The sequence below is a fragment of the Haematobia irritans genome, chromosome 1, assembly GCF_050003625.1.
Source record: "Haematobia irritans isolate KBUSLIRL chromosome 1, ASM5000362v1, whole genome shotgun sequence".
NCBI classification, from domain to species: Eukaryota; Metazoa; Arthropoda; class Insecta; order Diptera; family Muscidae; genus Haematobia; species Haematobia irritans.
In genome coordinates, this window is record NC_134397.1 from 150,711,158 (window position 1) to 150,734,220 (window position 23,063).

Consider the following 23,063-nt stretch of genomic DNA (forward strand, 5'->3'; position numbering starts at 1 on the left):
TTCTGGTGGCATTTCATAGTATGTTATTCCAGCAGAATTCTTGATTCAAAGAAATTTTCTTTTTTAGTGATTCATTTTGTTGCTATATGGCAAAAAACAGATTATGGAAACATTGGTAACTCAAAACTGTTTTTAGTTATTTTCACTCTGATATTGAAACAGTATTCTTGAATAATAATTATAAATGAAAATAATGCATTTGTTCGTAAATCGCTTATTTCAATATCAGGCTAATATGAAATATAAGAAGTAACGTAAAACACTAATATATTCGCTAGAATCGTTGTCTCTTTAAATCCAGTTTCAGTAAGTTATCATAGTAAATTGTTTTGCATAAAGAAACAAGATATTTTTCGGTTGTTCACCAATGAAGTGAATTCAGCAATAGCCTCTAAAAATAGATCTCATGTTGTTGCTTTAGAACAGTAACAAAACGAAATAAATATTCGATTAAGGAATTTGTACACTGAAAAAAAAGCATACTCGGTTCCAAAGATTTTGTCTTTACTTCAAAAAAAATTGGTATTGATTCCGAGCCAAAGAAGCGGAGAATACAAGGAAGGATACTTTTAAGACACAATTCTCTTTTAAATTTAGGTTTTGTGTACTTGCTTCTAGGAAGCAAATTTTAATTTTTCGCTTTCTCAGCTTTTTTTCTTCATATGCTATCAAAGTCCTTTAAAAACGAGTTAACGGCAACTTTATTTTCCAAATTAGGACTCGACTTCCAGTAGAAATTATGCTATGTTTGAAGTAAAAAACTTCTTTAAAATAAAGTTTTGAAAAACATGTCCTATATTTGAACGATTTTTTGCTTTGTAGTCAAGATGCAAAAAGACAACAAATTTAAAGACAATTTCATTAAATTTAAAGAATTTTTCTGAATTATTAAAGTCAAGTTCACCTTAGCCTATAAATTTTTTCTTTCATGTTAAGATACCCATTTTTAAGTCAAATCACTTAATTATAAGGACAATATGACTTCATTGAAAAGTTTATCGACTTTTGGACAAGGAAAATAACTTTATTTTAGAGAAATGCGTCTTCTATGCTAAGCAAAATTTGTATTCGTATTTTAAAGACATGAAATCTTTTACCTCACGACAATATTTTTTTTCAGTGTAGTTATATGAAGAATTGATGATGACAGTGGGAATAGATATGATTCGATTTGCAAGGGGATAACTTTTGTATGCTTTCTCGATTAGAATTGAGTCTTCTACCAGTTCTATACTGAAGAATATGAAAATGTTCACTCGCCCAAACTTAAACAGGAATAGAACAAGTATCTGGCATTTTCATTTCAATAACACAATTGATCATATTCCTTAATCTTGTTTTGTCCATAAAGCTCGAATAATAATTATAACTAATTCATCAAAATTTTATTTTTTACTTTATTCTTGATACATATTATATACTTTCGACTCTCATTAGACCGAAATAGAAAAACCGAATTCAATTTTCATCCGTTTGAAATAAGAATGAAAGCTTTCATATGAGATAAGGGAATAGGACAAAAGTGCACAACGTTACTAAAACTAAATTTTATTAATTTATAAAATTTTTTTAGAAATGTATTTGAACATTTCTGTACGATCTAAATTATGAACTTTAACTTTAAGGAGAATTACTTAGAAGTCGGATGACTTTTTGGGTGTACCTTATAAGGAACTATTTTTAATTTCAAAATACTATAAACTTATATCAAATTTTCTTATATCATTCTTTATGGGAAATATATAACAGTCAAGAAGTGTGCAACACCCGATGTGGCATCTCTGTTATTCATTTATGGGTGTTAGTATTCTTCGTGTGTATTTGCTTGTGTGTTTGTTTGTGCCTTAACACTTTTTGTGAAAAAGTTCAATATTCACAACACGTAACATTTTTGTACATTCAATGATGTTATTCTTGTTGTTGTTGTTGTTGCGTATCAATATTCTAAACAACAAACAGCACGGTGACAAAAACAAATAAAACTGACAAAAATTTTAAAAACCTATGTACGTATTTTTACCATTTTAGATACCAACAACGAAATAATAAGTTAAAAAACGGTGCTTCTGTTAGAAGCAGTAACAACATACATACATATCTTGATTGTAATGTAAATTTAAGATAAAAAAACAAAAATCCCAAACATATCAAAAGAAAAAAATAACATAATCATCGTTACGTTCATAGAACAAAAAAAAAAATACATATCCAACCCTAACATATCAACCAGCAATTATTCGCAACTTTGAATAAAAAAAAATCGAAAAATATTTTAATCAAAGCAAGCTGAAATTCGAAACACAACTTCAGCAACAATAATAAATCACATGTAAGTTCAATTTCAAAATTTTTAAACCAAAAATTGCCAATATAACATTTTATAGAGAAAAATTATCCAACTGAATACATAAAATACTTCGAATGAAAAATGAAATTATTAAAAGTGAAAACAAATAATCTCTTAGAGCCTTTTCGAAACTGAAACTTTTTACTATGGTGAGATATCAATTTGCTGGGGTGAGAAAATATTTTTAAAAATCATTTGTTAACAAATAACAGTATGTACTTTTTATTTAGTTTGAGATAATCAAAATATCTCAGGCCATGATAGCGTAAAAGTCAAGAATTTTCAACAAATTTCAAATTTTTTACTATAGTTTCCTGGGCTTGTGATCTTATACTCCCCACGATTTACGCCAAATTTTAACAAATACTAGTAAAAAGTTTCGGTTTCGAAAAGACCCTTAATGTTACAAATGTTGATGTTTTTTTGTTTAGTTTAGATTAAGAAAATATTTTCGAAAATATTGTTTTTAATAAGAGCTAAATTCGCGATTGTTAAAAGTTTGGAAAAAAGATGTGATACGGGTCCAAATCAAGAGAACGCAGTACATGGGGAATCTGCAGGGATGCTAAATAGTAGTATTGAAATCGTTCTGTATCAACGAAAAAGTACTTTTTTAGATCCTTTTTTCCAAAAGGCCTTCTGCTTATGGGGGTTTTCTTGAAATAATGATGTAATTCATAAAATGCTCAAATGAACCAATGTCTCCTGCTAGTACAACGTATGAAAAAAAAAAGTACATTTGTAAACGAATCAGTTTTTCGTTCTTCCCTTTGTACTAAAAATGTTTACGAAGGTTGGATGAAAAATCTTATCGATATCGAAATTAAATTTTCTATTTGATTTGAGAGAAATGTCCAAAAAGTCTGTAGTTTTTTTTTTAATTTATGAATTTAAGGAGGTTGAAAAAATGTAACAAATGTGTCCACGGTACTTTTAACAAATGATTCCACGGTAATTTTTTACTTAAATAGTATCAAAAAAGTACAAAAGTGTCAACTTTATCAACGCTGTGAAGCTGTATCCAGACATGCATCGATTCAAATAGTTTAAATAAAAATCGAAACAGTACGCGCTATGACTCAACACCCAGAGAAGGAATACGATCACCTCAAACTTGTTTCAAGAGCAAAATTTTATTTTTGAGCGGTGAGCATGGTACATTTTTGTCGAAAAATTTTCTTTTCAGGCAAACGTATACAATGTTGCCAAAATCAGATACATAATTTTCGAGAAAATAACATTTTTGCAACAAAAATGTTACATGTTCCCCGTCCAAAAATAACATTTTGCTCTTGAAACATGTTTGAGGTGATCATATTCCTTCTCTGGGTGCAGGGAGTAAACGGGGATTACACCTTGTAAATCGGCATCGTCTTAAGGGCAGTCTTGGTATATTTGCTCAACTGTCACGAAAAGACGCAGGAACTGGTTCAAAGCTTCGCCATCGCTAAAGCTCGTTAAATATTGAACACGGTTCAGAGTTTTTAAAAGCTCTTTATTTTCGCATGAGGATTTACCTTTCAATGACAATGATCCTCCGACCTGTATGTATTGGTATTTTTCCATTCTTCTAGAATTCGTACCGTACAAATCCATTAAAATTTTTCATTTTGAATTCATTATAATAAACACAATAGTAGTTGAATATACGAACAAACGTAAATTATTGTTTGTGTTTAAATATTTGAAGAATATTTTGGAAAATTTTCACATTATAAGTACTTAGTACCAGCCTTAATGCTGTACTCACTTAGAAATAGCCTATTTATAGAATTGACAAAATTATGTATATCTTTCTTTATATACCTATTTGCACTTTTATTTGAGAAAACCGTATTGCTTTGTTTATAGAAGAAATATGCTTTATAGAAGAAATAATTTAATCGTGTGCTGCATGTAGTTTCTATAAAGCAAAATGTACATACAAAGTGTAATTAGAAAATCTAAATTCATATTTTCCTGGAAACTCAATAAGTTAGTATTTTTTTTTTTCATCTAAATACTATGAATGCTATAACACACAGGCTACACAGAATGAAAAGTATAAAATAGAGAAACAATTTAAATGCAATGATATTCTTTCAAAATTATAGAAAATAGATAGGGGAGAGAGAGAGAAATAGAGTGAGATATATGACAAAAGTTGCTCACTAACATTGTCATGCCATTTCTCAGATCAGAAATATACTCAGCCAAATGCATTATTGCACTTTGCGAGTATTATAGCTATGTAAAGGAATTTTCCTCCCCTTCGGTGTACTTACTATTTAAAATTGCATTCAGGTGGGTGCTCTATTTGATATGTGTGTGTGTGTGCTACTCTAACCGAATGGTCGAAGAGCGGGGATTTCTTTCCATTTGTATTTGTGAGTTGGTTGATATGTGTATACACTTTTGGATGGACTTTTATATATTGAGAATCGAAAATTTTGTCTGTCTACATGACTGTGCCGTGTCGTGTTTGCTGTTTGCGCCTGAAATGATTGTGGCGCCATACATGACGCCGCTCGCCGCCACCGACATCGAAGAAGCTTTCGCTATTTCTTTTATTACGTCAGTGGCGCCCACTGGCGCCTAATATTTGAGCTACCTTCAACTGATTTAATTTGTTACTTCGTTTAAGTTAAATCCCCTCTACCGTCATCATTAGTACTATGGTAGCTGTTTCATTGTTGTTTTATTTAGTAACTAACTAGCCTAGCCTTGCAGACATCCACCATAATGTTTGCATGGATAGCATGGCTCGTCTTTGGCATATGACACGCAAAGTATTTCGGTTTATTTAAAACACGAAGTAACTCCATTAGTGGTTGCTACCAGACGACGCCACTTACTAGACATTTTCAATAATGAAATAAAAAATATTTGTGGAACCAGGCATAATGGAAAAAGGTGTGATGACTTTGTCCCCTTTCTAATTTTTAATAGCATTAAGGGAATTTTTTCCCCTCTAAAAAGAAATCAGGTTTATTTGTCACCTTTCCCTTTACTATTGTAATAAATTGGATTGGAAGAGCTCATCCCTTCCTTACCGCTCACATGTGACATTCATATTGAATTAGATTTGATAAAAAAGGTGCCACTTTAGGGTGTTAACTAAGGTAGAATTAATAGAACCAAAACCTGTAGAAAGAGAAATAGAGTCGAGAAGGACACTTTTAAATTGAAATTAGTTGTACAACCAATCGTACATTTTAGTTTAGTATAAAGCAAGGGGTTTACTATCATGTTCCCCATAACGAGTCATTCAGACTGACATATTTTTATTGTATAACTCATTTTTGGATACATATCAAATCACGGGATACCTACGATATCTTCTAATGAAATATTTAGTGTGTAAACATAACCACATCGATAAGGGAAAAAGTTTTTCGGGACGAACAAATACAGTTACCTTTTCGGCAGAAATCTCCTCTTTTCTTGTTTCCGAGTGTTTTCGATGTCAATATAGCATGATTTTTCAATATTAAGCATTGGAGTTGAATAAAAACATGGAATGTCGAGTTGATTCAACACTCATAGAAAAAATTCTGCAAAAAAACAGAAGTCGATGTCTGCTATTATATTTTTGTACTTCAGAGTGTAACGAACAACAAATTATAAAATTTTTAGGTTATACATTTTTCCTCAAAGCATAATTAAGAGCCAAAAGCAGTAGTTGATATATTTTTGCCCAGTAATATACTTACGAGTACAAGCTTCTAAATACGATCAACAAACATTTTATTTGCTGTTATGCCTCAATTTGATAAATATTCAGATTTTTGGGATATTCATAAAATATTGTTTTAATTGTTTTATTATAGCCCCTAAGTTGTCATTTTTATTGCTTTCAACCAAACTAAAATACGTTTTAGTGTAATCGAGCTTAAAAAATAACAGACAATGTTTGCTATTTCAGCAAACAGTTACTGCTTTCGCTTTTTCAGCAGACTTTTTGCTTTGGGAGAAGGAAAAAGAATTTCCACGTGGCCAGGCCAGGCCAACACTATCCGGTTTCCCACAAGGAATTGGAATAGATCACCACGCCGCTATTCGTCACGGTATTCCGTCGCGTATTTTGGGCTTCCCATAAGAAATGCACGTAAACTCCTATCGCTATGGTTATATTCACACACTTAAAAGGCAAATCAGAGATACGCGTATTTTATATGAAGTCCCCTTGAAGTTGTAAATAAATTATATGTTTAGAAAAGAAATAGGCGTTGATATTAGCCGCAAGGAGAATTTAATATAAACACGCGTTTTACTGCTTTTTTCCTATAATGAGACCTTCAGATTCACATATTTTATTGTATAACCTTTTCAAACAACGTCATCCCCTATATCTGCAAATCGTTAGAAGACATATCAGCAATACCTGTGTTTTATATGAAATCCTTTCAAATTTGTACAATAAAATGTATGTGTTTGTTATGTACTAAACAATTAACGATTCTGTCATGGAAAAAAATAAGAATTTTTATATAGGAAAATCATCTACAAACCCAAATACTTCATATAATCATTGAGAACCATTCGATTTCTTTGTAATATTTCAGTTGGATATTTTTTCGATCACTTTGGTTGGCTCAAAATCAAAAACGGCAAATAACTTTGTTGTAAACAAATATACACCTCCCCCTATTGATTTATTTTCTTGTTCTTTAATTACAGGAATATACATTTACCGTATATCAGTGAATTCATGAAATTCGGGAACAAGAAGAGTATCGTGATGCTCAGAATGTGTTAAAAAAAACCGTTCGTAGTTACCTTGTCGTCGTAAATGTTCGTGAACTTGATCGCAGTTCTTGTCGAAAGTGTCGTATATTACTTTCAAAGCCAGACCGAATCATAACTAAGAGAGTATTCTACTGTGCGCGCTCAATTGTAAAGAATAAAAAATCGCGATATTGTATTTTCGAAAAGTCGTGTAAGAAGTACCCCGCCGCACATAGTGTCCAACCACAGAAGTGAAGAGGTCGATAACAAATGACCATAATATTTCTCGCTAAACTGAGCAACTAAAATAGCAACTATACCCTCCTACTATAATAAAGAAAATAATTACGGAAGACAAAGCAAGCCATATATATCAACAAATTAGTCAATGCGAATAATGCAAATAGGATAAGATCGATGTTACCTCTACACTTAATGTCTCTCCATGAAATTTCAAAGCGAGAAGAAAGAACTATGGCGTTATGCGTCAAAAAACCTAATAACACCTGTACGTGGGATGACCAGACAGCCACCACTGCCGCATCGCCTTCCACTTCAACGCCACCCTCAGGGATCGTATCACCAGCGGCAGGAGGAGGAACAGCAATGTTTACTTTCCCAATATCCTCAGATATCGTGTTGCGGCGACTCTGGCGAGAATTCCACCTCGATGTCGATGCGTCCCCAAGTGAGTACACCACCTCCGCCTTACAGTTCGGTAGCCGAATTGGATTGTTCGATGGTAGCTCAGCAGCAGGGTTTCTCCACAGAAGGAGAAACCGAAACATCGCTCTCGACAACGGAAACATCGCTTTCCGAAACAGCATCCTATGGTCGAAGACCAACGCGCAGCACCAACAACGGTGGTTACAATTACGTAAATACTGGCGACATCATGTACGTCGACGATTACGAAAAATTGAACGAGAACAGTTCGGACAGCAACAGCAGCGGCTACCACTTGACCAAGAAAGTCGAACGGATGCCAAATCAGAGACTTTCGATTTCGCGTGCTGGTGCATCTGCACCAACAACAAATTTTGCACCTGCTCCCAGCACAACCGTATCATCGGCCACGGCCTCATTTGCTGCAACCGCAGCAAAAATTTTAAGGAATTGTTGTGGTGCAAGTTTTGGCTCGACAAATTCCGTTGCCGCCGTCCCAACCACAAGTCCCCATGCATCGGTCAACAACAACAATACCACTTGCAACAAACGAAATTACGAGAGCTCGAAAAAGCAGAGCGTAGACGCAAGCAATTTTCAAGCCGAAGTCTATTTCAATGCCCTAATGAAACAACTGAAGGCCCGTCAAATATCATCACTGTTGAAGGCAGTGAAATCGCGGCACGATCCGGTAATAACTTCAAGTATGGGCGGAGCAAGTTCATCGGGGCGAAGTTCCATGACCACATATCACACCAATTGTATATTAATGCGTCGAGCAGAAATACTCGGCGAAGAACCCTATGTGATAGTATGTCGCCTATTTTTGTGGCGAGATTTGAGCAATTCCTCACAACTGAAACGTTTACCTGTATGTCCAAACGAACGCGACCCAGTGTATGTATGTTGCAATCCATTACACTGGTGTCGCATCCTCGAAACAGGTAGGTGTTACAGATAAAACGTGATCACATTATATGACATTAGTATGTAGATAAGACATTACATTAAGAATTGTAATTAAGCAAAACCATGTCGCACTCTTTTCCTCGGCAAATTTCGCTGCCAAGGCATCCTTGTATTTTGCCAATACCATAGTCCAGTAAGCCCCTTCGTAACCACACTGTTAAATTCTCCAGCATGTTTTATCGAGGATGTAAGACCGAGATTGTCTACCCTCATATAGCGCATTTGACGACTTGTTGGCCTACAAAAAATATTTCTCCTCTCATTAACATGTCAATTAGGAGCTTATATATTATAATAAATTCTTAAAGCTGAAATTTCAATATGTTATTCCCCATGTTCCGATATTCGGAATGACAAATTGCAAGAATTTAGTTTTCTTATAAGACTTAAATTCAATTTGTATTTAAACTTCTTATTATAGAGAACTATGTAGCCAACTTGTAAATTTAATTGTTTTAAGGTTAAGAAAATATGGCCAAACAAAAATTTTGCGATTTGCGATTCCTAATATCGGAACATACCCCATTATGTTTGCGACTATTCCAGGATTTGATATTATGCGAATATATGGGCGATTTATTTAGTTCTATTCCAGAAGTTACTATCTATAATCAATTAGATATTGGCCACTTCAATTAACATAATCTATTTAATCTACCCAATAATATCTCCATACCCTTCATGTATTTATAATCTGAGTTTCCAAATGGATCAATTCTTTCCGATTTTTTCATTGTATTCTTCATATGAGAGCACAATTTTTTTGTACAATAAGATCCACGAAAACTGAGTGCCATAGCACCCAACACCACACACATAGTCATTAGCCAAAAGGCTAACTATTTCAAATACTTGAAATGCGTCTTTTGGGAAATTTTGGCGACGCTCTGTAAAATAAAAATCAACAATAAAAAACTTGAAATCCAACAATAAAACAAAAAAATATATATTTCTACGTACTGCGCTAACAAATACCACGCGAACTTAATGGCAACGCGTATATTTCCCTGGCGCCACTTGCTAAATTTACGCAAATCGCTTTGTTAAGAATTTAGCCGCCAGTCATCGCTTTTCTGGCACTCGAGTAGACGCCAATATACACACTTTTGTAGTTGGCGTCGTCGGCGTCGTTGTTCAATGGCTTTGTAAACTTGTGATAGGAGTATTGACAAGCGGTTCGGGGAATTTATTGTAGTTTTGTTTTTGCAAATCGTTTTTTTCTTCTTCTCTTTTTCACGTTCTCTTCTCTCACGTTTTCTCTCCATCACATACACATTTAGTATTCCTTACATATGGAGGTTGGTTTTGTGTACATATTGGTTTCTTGATCATGTTAGAATTTTTTCGTTATTATTTAAGAATTAGAATTGATTGCTCGTATCAATCGATGATTGGAAGTCGATCATCGATTGCGTGATATATGGAAATTGTATACAGAACTGTGAAAAAACCGATTTACTTTTTCTTTTGTTCACAATTTTTTGAATCTTATTGTTAAAACATAAATTAGTTATACCTTGTATTATAATTTATGAATAATCAAACGAAGGCAATCCTTGCAGATATTAAATATAGCAAAATCTCACTAATACACATAAAGAAAATTTCATAAAAAAATCAAAAAAATCAGTCATATAAATTATCCATTATCCATATTCGTTATTGGTACGATTTATTTGTTACTAAGTTGAAAATGTATAATAATACTAAAACGCTATTTTTTGCGAATTTCGTTATTATTAAAATCACCCCAGATTTTATTTCCATTTCATCATCATTCTTTTAAAGTAAACGTGACTTTAAAGTACGAATTTCAAATATCTCTCCGTTTTTTAATGTTTTATGATTAAAATCCGAAATGTTTCTCCTCTGCTTACACAAAATTGGGATTTCCTGGATTCACAATAGCTGCATGTTGTGAATAACTTCTACAATAAAGGTGCACAGCAAAATTTGGAAGTTCTTCCAAAGGCACAACTTTAAAAGCACTTCCAAAAGATGTACTCCCAACGATGTTCTCTATTTCAACTCCACAGGAAATTCTTTTAATTCAATTATTTATAACTCGCTTTTTTCTTTTTTTTTATGGGTAAATTTAATTTTTTTGTTTCAAAAAGGTTAAAAACAGAGTAAGCTTTAATAAAATGGTACAAATTATTGAAATTTTGTCGATTTTTTTCAAAATATTTTAATTCAAACGTTTCGGACAAGGGTTATAATGCATTAAAAATCATAAAAATGTATAAAAATTATTTATTTGTCAAAATATGACAATATTTTTTAATTCACATCCAAAACACTGAATTTGAATCACACAGTAAGAAGTGATGCAAATTCAGTGCAACGGCGGTTGAAATGGTGGACATCCGTCCTATGACAATCCCATGTTAAATTCATCGCTTCTGCGCCGATTTTGCACTACTTCCGGATCCAAACAGAACATTTTCACTACTTTTTTGGCGACGCTGTTTTTACTGGGTGAGTACTATGTTCGGTTTTTTCACCAAAACACTAAATTAAAAGTACAAATATATTTATGAAGACGATTATATTTTGATCGAGTCTTGCCAAATAACGGATGGAAATATCCAAGGAATTGATTGCAAATAATTTTATATTTCTAAATTAGTTAATTAAAAAAAGTAACCGTGAAAACAAGCTGGTTTTCAGCTTGAAAAACTGAACATAGTACTCAGCTTAAGATGAAAATAAATGCAGTAGTGTTGTAAATTGTAATTACTTGTGACTACTCGTTACTATCTGTTACTTTCGAATTAATTACTCGTTACTACTTTACTTTAATAGAAATTAAAAAAAAAAAAACATTAATAGAAATTTAAATAAAAATAGTTTTGAAAAGCGGATTCCATCTTCCAGTTTTATTCAAAATTTAAAATATGTACAGGCCTCGTTAGAAACAGATATCCAGCCAATGTGGACATTTTTCAAGGGTTTGTACTAAGCTATGAAAAATAGTTTTGATATCAATGACATTATTATTCATACTATCCGCTTGAGACGTTGTTTCCAATCAACAGTTGTGATTCTTTTAATTCGAAAGGCTCCCACCTAAATCAATGCAAATTTTTTCACTATTACAATCGCTCATACCAAGTGGCAATCCTTTACAAGAAATAAGTTTTCACTTTCTGTAACACTTTCTTTGAGGTGAAGCCAGATTTTGCTTTTTCTCGTTTTTCCCCGATTTTCCATAACTTTAATTAATATTTTTTCAAAACTCAACAATTTTGCTTTCAAATCGACAACTTGCTTACTGCCAGAAGAAGAAATAAAATGATATTGAAGATATTGCCCTGTAGGAAATGTCAATAGTGAAATAGTACTGACTTACTATTGACTGTGTCGCCAGTACTACTGACCAAATATACCCCAGGAAATGTAAAATTCTATTGACATTTAACATGTACTTGTCATTGAGAATGAACTACTGACACAAGAACTACTGACTAGGTGGTACTTTTGGAACCATATGGAGACATTGGAACCACTGAATCAGTCCATTGTCACCATTTTGTCAACACTTTTTTTACCAAATAAAAAGGCGTAAAATTAGAAATTAAAATCATATTTATTATGTATATAAAATTATCTGATAAGAAAATTTTATTTTTTATTTTATTAAACTTCTGAAGTTAAAAAGATGTACAGAATGAAAATTTATTTTTTAGTTGTCACAATTCTTATTTGAAAACCTACTCGATTTTTAACCAAGTAGTATGTGGGTTCCCCACAGTATTCCCCCTCCAATGAAGTTGAAAGTGGTTAACCTATTTGGACTGACTCACAACTATTTGGGATATATGCAGGCTTGACTCGATCGATTGAAATTGTTTTTTCTTTACCGTTTATACTGACTGTAACGTGTTTGGGAGTTTTGCTCAAAATTAAGAATGGACCTTTGTAAGGAGGCTGTAGCGCTTTTTTCACACCATCTTCACGAATAAAGACATGTTTACATGAGTTTAGATCTTTGTGGATGAAAATTGTATTAGACGATTTGAATTTAATGTCTTTGGGTTGTAGTTCTTGCATGTCTGTTTTTAATTGTAATATGAATTCATTCGTTGGCCTCGTGTCCAACGTTGGTACCAACAAATCTCCTGGGATTCTCACAGTTTCTCCGTAAACAAGATCTGAGGGCGTACAGTCGTCTTCACTTCCTAAACAAGTACGTAATCCAAGTAAAATCGTCGGTAACACATTCATCCAATTGGTTGTATTATGACACATTATTGCGGCTTTTAAAATTCTGTGGAATCGTTCTACCATTCCATTAGCGCAAGGGTGATATGGGGTGGTACGAATTCTTTCGCAACCTAGTAGAATCATTAGTTCCTTAAAAATAAGAGATTCGAATTGTCGTCCTTGGTCCGTAGTAATACGTTCTGGTATTCCAAATCTAGCAATCCAGCCTGCGTAGAAAGTTCTGGCAACGGTTTCTGCTCGTACGTCTGGCATTGGCAACGCTTCTGGCCATCTTGAAAAACGATCTATACATGTAAGTATATATGACATTCCACATGATGAAGGTAATGGACCAACGATGTCAATATGAATATGAGCGAAACGAGAAGTGGTTTTAGGGAAAATACCTGGTTGACTTCGTGTATGCCGATGTATTTTGGAACGTTGACATGCCAAACATTGTTGAACCCACGATTTTATTTGTTTTTTCATATTCAGCCATACGAATCGTTTCTTTATCATAGCAATTGTCGATTTAACTCCTGCGTGTGACAAGTTGTGAATGGAATCGAAAATTGCACGGCGTAGGTCCTTTGGGACATATGGTCTGGCGTTGTCGCAAGAAAAATCACAGTAAATATTCTTTTTATCTGAAGGAATTGGAACCGGTTTCAGGACTAAGGAGGTTGACTGGCTATCCTTGAGGAGCTGTTGTAACTCTGAGTCAGTTCCTTGACTTTCAGATAATTTTTCTAAGTCTATAGGCGATGGAAGGTTGATTGTAGCTACTCTCGATAGTGTGTCCGCTACTATGTTTTCTTTTCCTTTAATGTGCCTTATATCAGAAGTGAATTGGGCTAGAAAATCCAATTGACGGACCTGTCGAGGGGAGGCATTGTCTGAGGATTTCGTGAAGGCGAAAGTGAGTGGTTTGTGGTCGGTAAATATTATGAATTCACGGCCTTCTAGCATGTAGCGATAATATTTTACAACGGTGTACGCGGCCAGCAATTCTCTATCGTATGTTGAATACTTTTTTTGAGTTTTGGTTAACTTACGTGAAAAAAAGCTTAATGGCTTCCAGCCATTTGATGTAAGTTGTTGTAATACGCCACCTATAGCTGTTTCAGAAGCGTCTACCATTACGCAAATTTTGGAGTTTTCTGAGGGAAATGTAAGTGTTGTGCAATTCGATAAATCTTGTTTGCATTTTTCGAATGCTGATTTTAATAAATCTGACCATTTGATGGGTGTTCTATCATTCTTTTTGTTTCCTTTTTGGAGTTCTATTAAAGGAATTTGTGTTTCTGCTGCATTTGGGATAAATCTTCTATAAAAGTTTACCATAGCGAGAAATCTTCTAAGATCCTTGACATTTTGTGGTAGTGGATAATCACGAATTGCCTTTATTTTGTCGGACAGTGGTCGGATGCCTTTAGCAGAAACTAGATGTCCCAGAAACTCAATTTGTTGTGACCCGAAAATGCATTTATCGACATTGATAACGACGCCGAAGTCATTTAGTCGTTGAAATAAAATCTCTATATGTTTTAGGTGTTCTTGTTTGCTGTTTGATGCTACGAGTATATCATCCAAATATGCAAAACAAAAATCCAGTCCTTCTAAGACTTGGTGCATAAACCGCTGAAAAGTCTGAGCAGCATTTCTGAGGCCAAACGTCATGAACATGAACTCAAACAACCCGAATGGTGTTATTATTGCTGTTTTTGGAATATCCTCTGGTGCCACTGGTATTTGATTGTACGCCCGAACTAGGTCTATTTTGGAAAATATTGTTTTTCCGTTTAGACCATGACCAAAGTCGTGTATGTGCGGTACTGGGTATCGGTCAGGAACTGTTTGTGTGTTGAGGCGTCTGTAGTCCCCACATGGTCTCCAGTCTCCATTTTTCTTGGGAACCATATGTAGTGGACTAGACCAACAACTTTTTGAAGGACGACAAAGTCCTTGTTCCATCATAAACTTGAACTCTTTTTTTGCGATGTCAAGTTTATCTGGTGGTAGGCGGCGGGGTTTACTTGCAACTGGGCAACCTTTAGTTTCAATAACATGTTGAACTGAGTGTTTGACGTTCTTTGTAGAAGTTGGGTTTGTTAGATCAGGGAATTTTGACATGATTTCGTGATATGGCGATGAGTTTATAAGCGTCCTAACTTCGGAATACGAGGATAAATTTAGCAACTTACCAATAATTTCAAATTGTTGTTCCTTATTAGTCAATTTTTTTCTTTTTAGATCAATGGTCAGACCAAAATATTTTAAAAAATCTGCGCCGATAATGGGATGACTAACGTCGGCAACAATGAATTTCCACGTAAAATTCTTTTTGAGACCGAACGTAGGACTCAAAACAATATCTCCATACGTTGTAATTGCCGTTCCATTTGCTGCGAAAAGTTTGAATTTTGATGATTTGGGATTTTTTAAAAATGACGTTGGTACTACTGAAATGTTGGCTCCAGTATCAATTAAAAACTTTTGTTTCAGTGTTTTATCAAAAACAAAAAGGCGGCTTGTTGAAGGTCGCCGATTACTAGCGCCGCTTAGTGACCGGCTTCTGCGTTTCCCGTATTATTTTGAAAACTGCAAGGCTGTTTGCATTTACGAGCATTAATACCGAATCTTTGGTGATAATAGCAGTATCGTGATGATTCTCTACCCTCTACTCGTGATGTGTTTTTACTCGTTGAAATTTGATTGGATTTCAGCTCTCTTACCATCGTAGTTAATTCCGATATTTGTCTTTTCAGAGTTTCTATCTGACTAGATGTTTGTCTAGTAACGATTGACTCGGAAAAGCTAGGGGTTTCGGCGATTCTGTCGGCTAGTTTTGAGAGTTCTTCGAGTGAAGCCGGTGATGCTATGAGTGTAGCCTGTAAGTGTGATGGGAGCCGATTTAACCAAAGTGTTTTTAAAAATTCGTCCGATACGTCATTTTTAGCAAGGTTACGCATTTCACGTAGCATTTGGGAGGGTTTTTTGTCGCCAAATTCTGTACTCGTTAAAAGTTCTTGGATTCTTTGTTCTTCTGATATGGCAAAATAATCAATCAGACGTTTTTTAATCTGTTGGTATCCATTTTCCGGTTGATTTAAAACAATGTCACTAATTATTGTTAAGATCTCTTGGTCCATTTCAGCGATAGCGTTGAACATTTTGGCTGATTCAGTTGTGATGCCATGTTGTGTAAATTGGGCCTCGGCGAGAACAAACCAAAGAGGAGCATTAAGTTTCCAAAATTTTGGTAGTTTTACAGCGCTCATTGTTGGGGTTGTTGTGAGGAATTGAACGTTGGGTACTGATCCGTTTGGTACCGTTGGTCCAGATGATGATCTTGTTGTTCTTCGTGACATTTGAAAACGTTCGGGGTCACCAGTTATAAAATTATCTGATAAGAAAATTTTATTTTTTATTTTATTAAACTTCTGAAGTTAAAAAGATGTACAGAATGAAAATTTATTTTTTAGTTGTCACAATTCTTATTTGAAAACCTACTCGATTTTTAACCAAGTAGTATGTGGGTTCCCCACATGTATATTTAATTAAATTAAAGAAAAATTCATTCTTTTTCATGGGCACTATTTCTTCAAGGCGGAACGTCCAGGCCTTCCTCCTGCAATATACTGAGCAACTTCTCCAAACACTTTCTGAAAGGCGATGTTTCGATGTACCACTGCTTCAGTTTTTCCCTCAAATTTAGAGTTGGAGTGGGCAAATCAGCTAACTCAAAATCTTCAAAAGTTTCACAGTTTTCTTCTCGCAGCACAAAATCACTGAAAGTGCTCTCTCTAGAAATTAACTCCTCTTCAGCATTTGCTCTATCCTTGTACAATTTGAATTGCTTTTTCACAAGTCTTTTGTAATTTCTTTTATTCATTTTTTAATTCACTTATATTCATTTTATTCGTTTTTTAATTCACTTATAATGAAAAGGAAGGAGAAGCATTGACTCTCATTTGTCATAAATTTCTCTACACATCAAAGCCTGTAGACAAATTGTTGAAAATGTCACCATAACAAAGCGAAACAATGAAAATGAAGAAAAAGCATTAACGCTCATTTGGCATACATTTCTCTACACATTAAAGCCAGTGAAATATTTGTAGGCAAGCTGTGGACAAATTATCGACAATGTCACCATAATAGTTGACAAAAGTGTTGACATGGAGACACATATCCCTAGACTTCCTACAGGGTGAGCACTCATTTACTAGTAACGAGTACTCAAAAAATTAGACTGTAACGAGCGCGTGTAATCGTTACTTTACCAACACTAAAATGCAGAAAAGTGAAATGGTTAGATTTATTAGCCGATGAATTGTTAATATCAACAAACAATTATAATTGAATGAGTACCAGAGAATGAAGACGCCGAGTCGCGTCGCCGACCAGTTTTTGCCAGTCGACTCACCTCGACTCAAATTTAGCCGCCAATTAATCAAAAATATCTATTTAAATCAGAAAAATGTATTATTAATTGTCGTATTTTTGCCAAAATTTTGAACTTTCCACCCACAATCAATCAATTTTAAACTGCTAGAACAGTTTTACAAAAATTTAGCTCGGAAAATTTAAACGAAATGTAAATTTGATTGTAATATTGGTTGTACAACTAATCTCATTACCATTCGAATAACTTCAAATTGAATTTAAACTGGATAATTGTCAGCCGCCGAATGGACAAATTTATATCGGCTTAGCCGTCAAGCCGCCGCCGCCGACAAAAAAGGGTGGGCTTCATTCTCTGTTGAGTACTTTTTGCATTTTGTACTTGCATCTACTCCAGCACGACTTGACCAACCAGCACAAAAAAGAGCAAACAGTTTTAGGCATATAAAATAAAATATTAATATTAAATAAAAAATAATGCTTAATAGTAAAATAAAACTTTTGACAAAAACGAAACCATAATTTAAGACCAAGAAACCTTTGCAGTTAAGACAGTATGTTTTCCTTATATCGTTAGTACTAATTGATTTGTTCATTTAACCTTTACATGGCAATGGAACGTTGAAAGATGCAAGGGTTACAAGACTAAATACACTTTGTTATAAGATTATAGCCACTTAACAAGTGGAATATCCCAAATAAAGGGGCACCCTCAGACGCCATCACCTCATTATTGGCTTAATCACAAATATATGTTTATCCATGAGGTCATAGCCACAGAGTTTGTTTCCACTCTGTGTGGTGTTGAGAACCTGTATAACTTTGTAAGTTCTTAACAAGAATTTAATGGTCATTACTTGATTCAGTTAAAATCAGTTAATTTCAATTTGGAAAATGTCTGATTGTTTGTTTTATTCATTGTTACTGTCTTCGTCGTCGTCGTCGCCGTCATCCTAAGTATGATTCGATGAAGCTATAAAAAAAATTATATCGTCGTATTGTTGTTGCTAGTTGTGCACTCACTCAGTCACTCGTCCAGACAGCTTTGCTATACAATCAAAAAGCAAAACTTAATAGCTCGATACAATAATAACAACAATTGCCTTAAAACTTAAGAACGAACAAACGAAGCTACAAAAGCACTAACAACAATAACAAACGAAATAAACCAGCAACGACTACAATAAAACAACAACGCCAGCATTATTTAAAAGTGTGGTCTGTCGGTTGTCGGCGCCTATATGCTTGGCGCCACTTTACGTGGATACAGCCATAAATACTCGTTGTTGTCGCCGTCGTTGTGTTGTCTGTATCACCGACACAATGTACATATATACATATAGTAAGCGCCGCCAGAGAGCTTGTGCGATGACGACGACGACGACGGTTATCTCCGATTGAGTGGAAAACATGCGTTTGTGTGCGTTTTTTCCAATTAGCCTGTATGTGTGTGATCAAACGAATGAACCTCTAACGAAAGGCAGGCTAGTGAGTTTGAAATGTGGTCGTCACTCTTAGCCGAATATCTTGAATGCACTTGTGTACATATACACAATCATACATAAAAACATGAAAGCACAAAGTCACCGTACTCTCGTCCGCATGTTGCCATTACACAAACGTCAACTTATTACTATATTGGAATAGAGTTGCCAATACATTTGAAACAATCCAAGGAAATACTATTGAAAGTGTGTATTAGTGGTAATTTTACGTAATTTTAGACAACCAAAATTTTCTTTTGGAGCTAAAAAATATTATTCTTAAGCAATATTATTAAAAATATTATTCTTAATAATAAATTATGATTATAAGAATTAATTATGATTATAAGAAGTTAATTTTAATGTGATAATATATGAAACGTGTTATGAAAATTGTCCACTTCGGAAAGGTTTCACTGTATATGTATGTATATTTTTAAACTCTTATTTTATAACATCCCAGCAAAAAAGCGTCGCCAAAAAAGTAGTGAAAATGTTCTTTTTGGATCTGGAAGTGGTGCCAAATTGACGCAGAAGCGATGAATTTAACATGGGCTTGTCATAGGACGAATCTCCACCATTTCAACAGCCGCTTCACTGAATTTGCCTCACTTCTTAAGGTGTGAGGCGAATTCAGTGTTTTGGATGTGAATTAAGAAATTTTGTGATATATTGACAAATAAATAGTTTTTAATTTTTTTTATGATCTTTAATGCATTATAACGCTTGTCTGGAACGTTTGTCATCAAATATTTTCAAAAAATTCGCAAATTTTCTGGAAAGGATTTAACATTTTTTTTTTTGGCTAAATTTAAATAATTTGTACCATTTTATTAATTCTTAATCTGTTTTTAATCTATTTGAAAAAATAAATAAATAAATAAATAAAATTCCGATTAAAAATATGAAAAAAAATTGACTCAAATGAACTTTCTGTGCAGTTAAAATAAAGAACGTCTTTGAGAGGGCATTCTTGGAAGTTCTCTTAAAGTTGTGCCTTGAGAAGAACTCCCAACATTTTTTTTGGGGTAACAAATAGGAAATAAATTCAGGAGATTTTTTCGATATGTAATATACTTACACTGTTCTTAGTTCCTTGTAGATCAAATGATTGTGACATTTAAGGCGAGAAGGTTTAATTGTGATTACCCTAATTAATGGATTTCTTATCTCTTAAATGAATTAATTAATAGATTTCAAAATACGAAAAATTTCCTCCATTTTTTGGAAGAGATATCTTTTTAAGATTTGTGTCTTATGAAAATATCCAATTTCCAAAAATATATTTTTCACATGATTGGTTTACTAAATGTAACAACCCAGCAAAACAAATTGGAAGTACTTCTAAAGGTACAACTTTAAAAGCACTTCCAAAAATGTACTTCCAAAAGATGTTCTTTATTTTAACTACTTTTTTATATTTTTTAAACGATAATTTAACTTTTTTATTTCATGTATTGATTAATAAGATAGACAAGCGTTAGAATGCATTAAAAATCATAAAAAAATTAAAAATTATTTATTTATCAAAATATCACAAAACTTTTTAATTCACACCCAAAACATTGAATTCGGATCCACTTAAAGAAGTGATATATATTCAGTACAACGGCTGTTAAAATGGTTGACATCCATTCTATGACAAGCCGGATCCAAAAAGAACATTTTAACAAATTTTTGGCGACGTTTTTTTTTTTTGCTGGGGAGCTGAGTTTTCACATTTGTTTTCATGGCAACACTGCAAAAGAGTATACCATACATCTCTCACATTAAGCTTAGTTGATGTGTAATTTAACCAAGCGTTTAACTTAAAAGGGGGAAAAAATTAGTTGGACACCATAGGCATTTATAGTGAGCAATATTCACAGGGGAGCGATGGAATGTGAATGCTTGTGACCGCCTGCATGTTTGTTGGTTATTTTACCTTTATTGCACTACATATACCCCCAACATCAACATCATTCAAAAGTTGTACTTCATGGTGGTCTGGATATATCCAAGTCTTATAAGAAAACAAAAAATGCAAGTTATTAACCATATTACGTATTGTGATGTCTTATGGATGTCTAACAATTCATTAGGACAATAATTTAAAGAATCTTTTCTTACATTATAAGCAATATATATTCTCAAGGGGAGTTTTGACGTCTCATCTGTTATTAAATTAAAAGTCTATTTTCTCCTCCTTGTATATGCATCGATAATGCGTCATTATGTCTATTGTAATGTTAATTTAATTTAATATGAATATCAGAAAGATATTAGTAATTGAACACTATAGCCCAGCAGAAAAAGAACTTCCAAAAAAGTAGTTTGGATTCCCAATTTGTGATCCGGAAGTAGTGCAAACTTGGATCATCTCCAATGAATTTTACATGAGCTTGACATAGTACTCCATTTTGGATCCTTTGCATTGCTTTAGATGTTGTGCCTTGGAAGTTCATTTGTATAAAGAAATTAAAAAAATATTAAACAAAAATTTTTTCCAATTTAACTTTTTATTTTTATCAGTATTTTTTGTTACACTTTTATTTTCTTATTATCTAATTTTTACAAATTGAAAAACTTCTTCGCTTCCACCGGAGGTTGAACCTGGGTCAGTTGGGACCATAACAGTTTGCGACCTATCTGGCTTTAAATCTATACTGACATATATATAGGACATGTTTTTCAATACTTTATTGTAAAGACGTTTTTTACTTGAAACATTGCATAATTTCTACTGAAAGTCGAGTCTTAATTTGGAAACTAAAGTTGTCGTTAACTCATTTTTAAAGGACTTTGATACCATATGAAGAAAAAAAAGCTGAAAAAGCGAAAAATTAAAATTTGCTTCCTAGAAGCAAGTACACAAAACCCAAATTTAAAAGAGAATTGTGTCTTAAAAGTATCCTAACTTGTATTCTCCGCATCTTTGGCTCGGAATCAATACCAAAATTTTTAAAGTAAAGACAAAATCTTCGGAACCGGGAATGCTTTTTTTCAGTGTAGGATCTATAAAATTAATGTCATTTATCGAATTTTCATTCTATTTTTCCAGTATATTTTTCCAGGTTCAACCGCTATTCACGTACACACAAATTCCAGTTTAAAAATCCAAATTATGACGGACGGACTTCGAAGTAAAAAATATTTTAGTAATTCCAAAAAAACTTTAAACCAAAGATGCTAAAGTCTCAAAATAAGTCTTAGCTTATATTTGAAGCGTTTTTATCTTAAATCTAAAGATTCAATATTTCATTTAATTTAAGGACGATTTCTTTAAATCAAAAATGTGTTTCTTTACTTTAAGGAAAATTTGCCTTAGTTTAAAGACATGCAATTTTAACGAAGGGACGCAAATTTTCAAAATGTGTGTCCTAAATTTAATAAAAAAAATTTTAAAGCAAAGATTATAAACTTTCTTTTAATTAATCTTACTTTTAACTAAAATTTGCCCTTAATAGTGTGTAAATTGCACATCCTAAAATTAAGGTTGCGTAATCTTTAATACCACGTAAATATTTTTTTCAGTGTACCCACCTTTATTCATCGTTTTTTTTCGGCATACATTTTTGTATAAATTAATTTTTTTCCATTAATAATCAATAAACAATTAAAAATTAACTTCCTTGGAAGTGAAAAAGTCAAACGGCAATGGTCAAATCCCACCGGGGATGATTTTGTATTTTTATTTTTTTTACTCTTTTATTGATTTTCTATTGTTTTTGCGAAATTTAATTGTCCAAAACTTAAATTTTCACTTAAAAACGGCCTAATTCGTACTTTCAAAGACTTGTCCAAAAGGACTGCATCGGAAGTGGAAAAAATCTATAGGGGATCCTGGGATGTGCTTTAAAAGAAATGTTTGTGGAACAACTTCCAGTTTTTTTTCTGCTGGGAACTCAAACAAATTTATTCACAGCCCTATTTGTCTTTGTAGTGACATTTTTCAACTCCTCTTTGGAGTTAAAATTTATTCTATAACACATTCGTTAAATAAATCTGGTCGAGTCTTTTCCCCAAAGGCTCATAAATCAATAAAAAACTTAAATTTCTATTAATTTTCAAAATCAATTAATTCATATAGAATTTTTTTTTTGTGTAACGTCCTCCTTTCTTGAGCTTCCATTATTATTTCTGTACACAAAAAAATCTTTTTCTGATTCAATCACAAAATTAATTTATCCAATTAAGTTTTTAATTGTGTCAATAAATTTTTTGATTACAAATTAAATATTTTCAAACATTGACTTAATTAACTTATATTTCTGTCTTGATTAAAAAGTTAATTG

The 23,063-nt window shown here is 33.3% G+C and overlaps 1 protein-coding gene and 1 long non-coding RNA gene across 4 annotated transcripts in view; one reads left to right on the forward strand and one right to left on the reverse strand.

Annotated features, from left to right (window-relative positions):
* Dad (Daughters against dpp) overlaps positions 1-23,063 on the forward strand; it is a 74,890-nt gene that overhangs the window by 2,318 nt on the left and 49,509 nt on the right. For all 3 annotated transcript variants that reach the window (XM_075291922.1, XM_075291920.1, XM_075291921.1), the window contains exons 2-3: positions 2,029-2,329; positions 7,007-8,664. In XM_075291922.1, the coding sequence (XP_075148037.1) occupies positions 7,500-8,664 (1,165 nt within the window). In that variant the 5' untranslated portion in view covers positions 2,029-2,329; positions 7,007-7,499. The remainder of the gene's footprint in view (positions 1-2,028; positions 2,330-7,006; positions 8,665-23,063) is intronic.
* LOC142222009 (uncharacterized) lies at positions 9,238-9,811 on the reverse strand. The gene is made up of 2 exons (XR_012718241.1): positions 9,650-9,811; positions 9,238-9,576 (listed from the first exon to the last, which is right to left on the reverse strand). It is a non-coding gene; the product is annotated as an uncharacterized LOC142222009 (long non-coding RNA).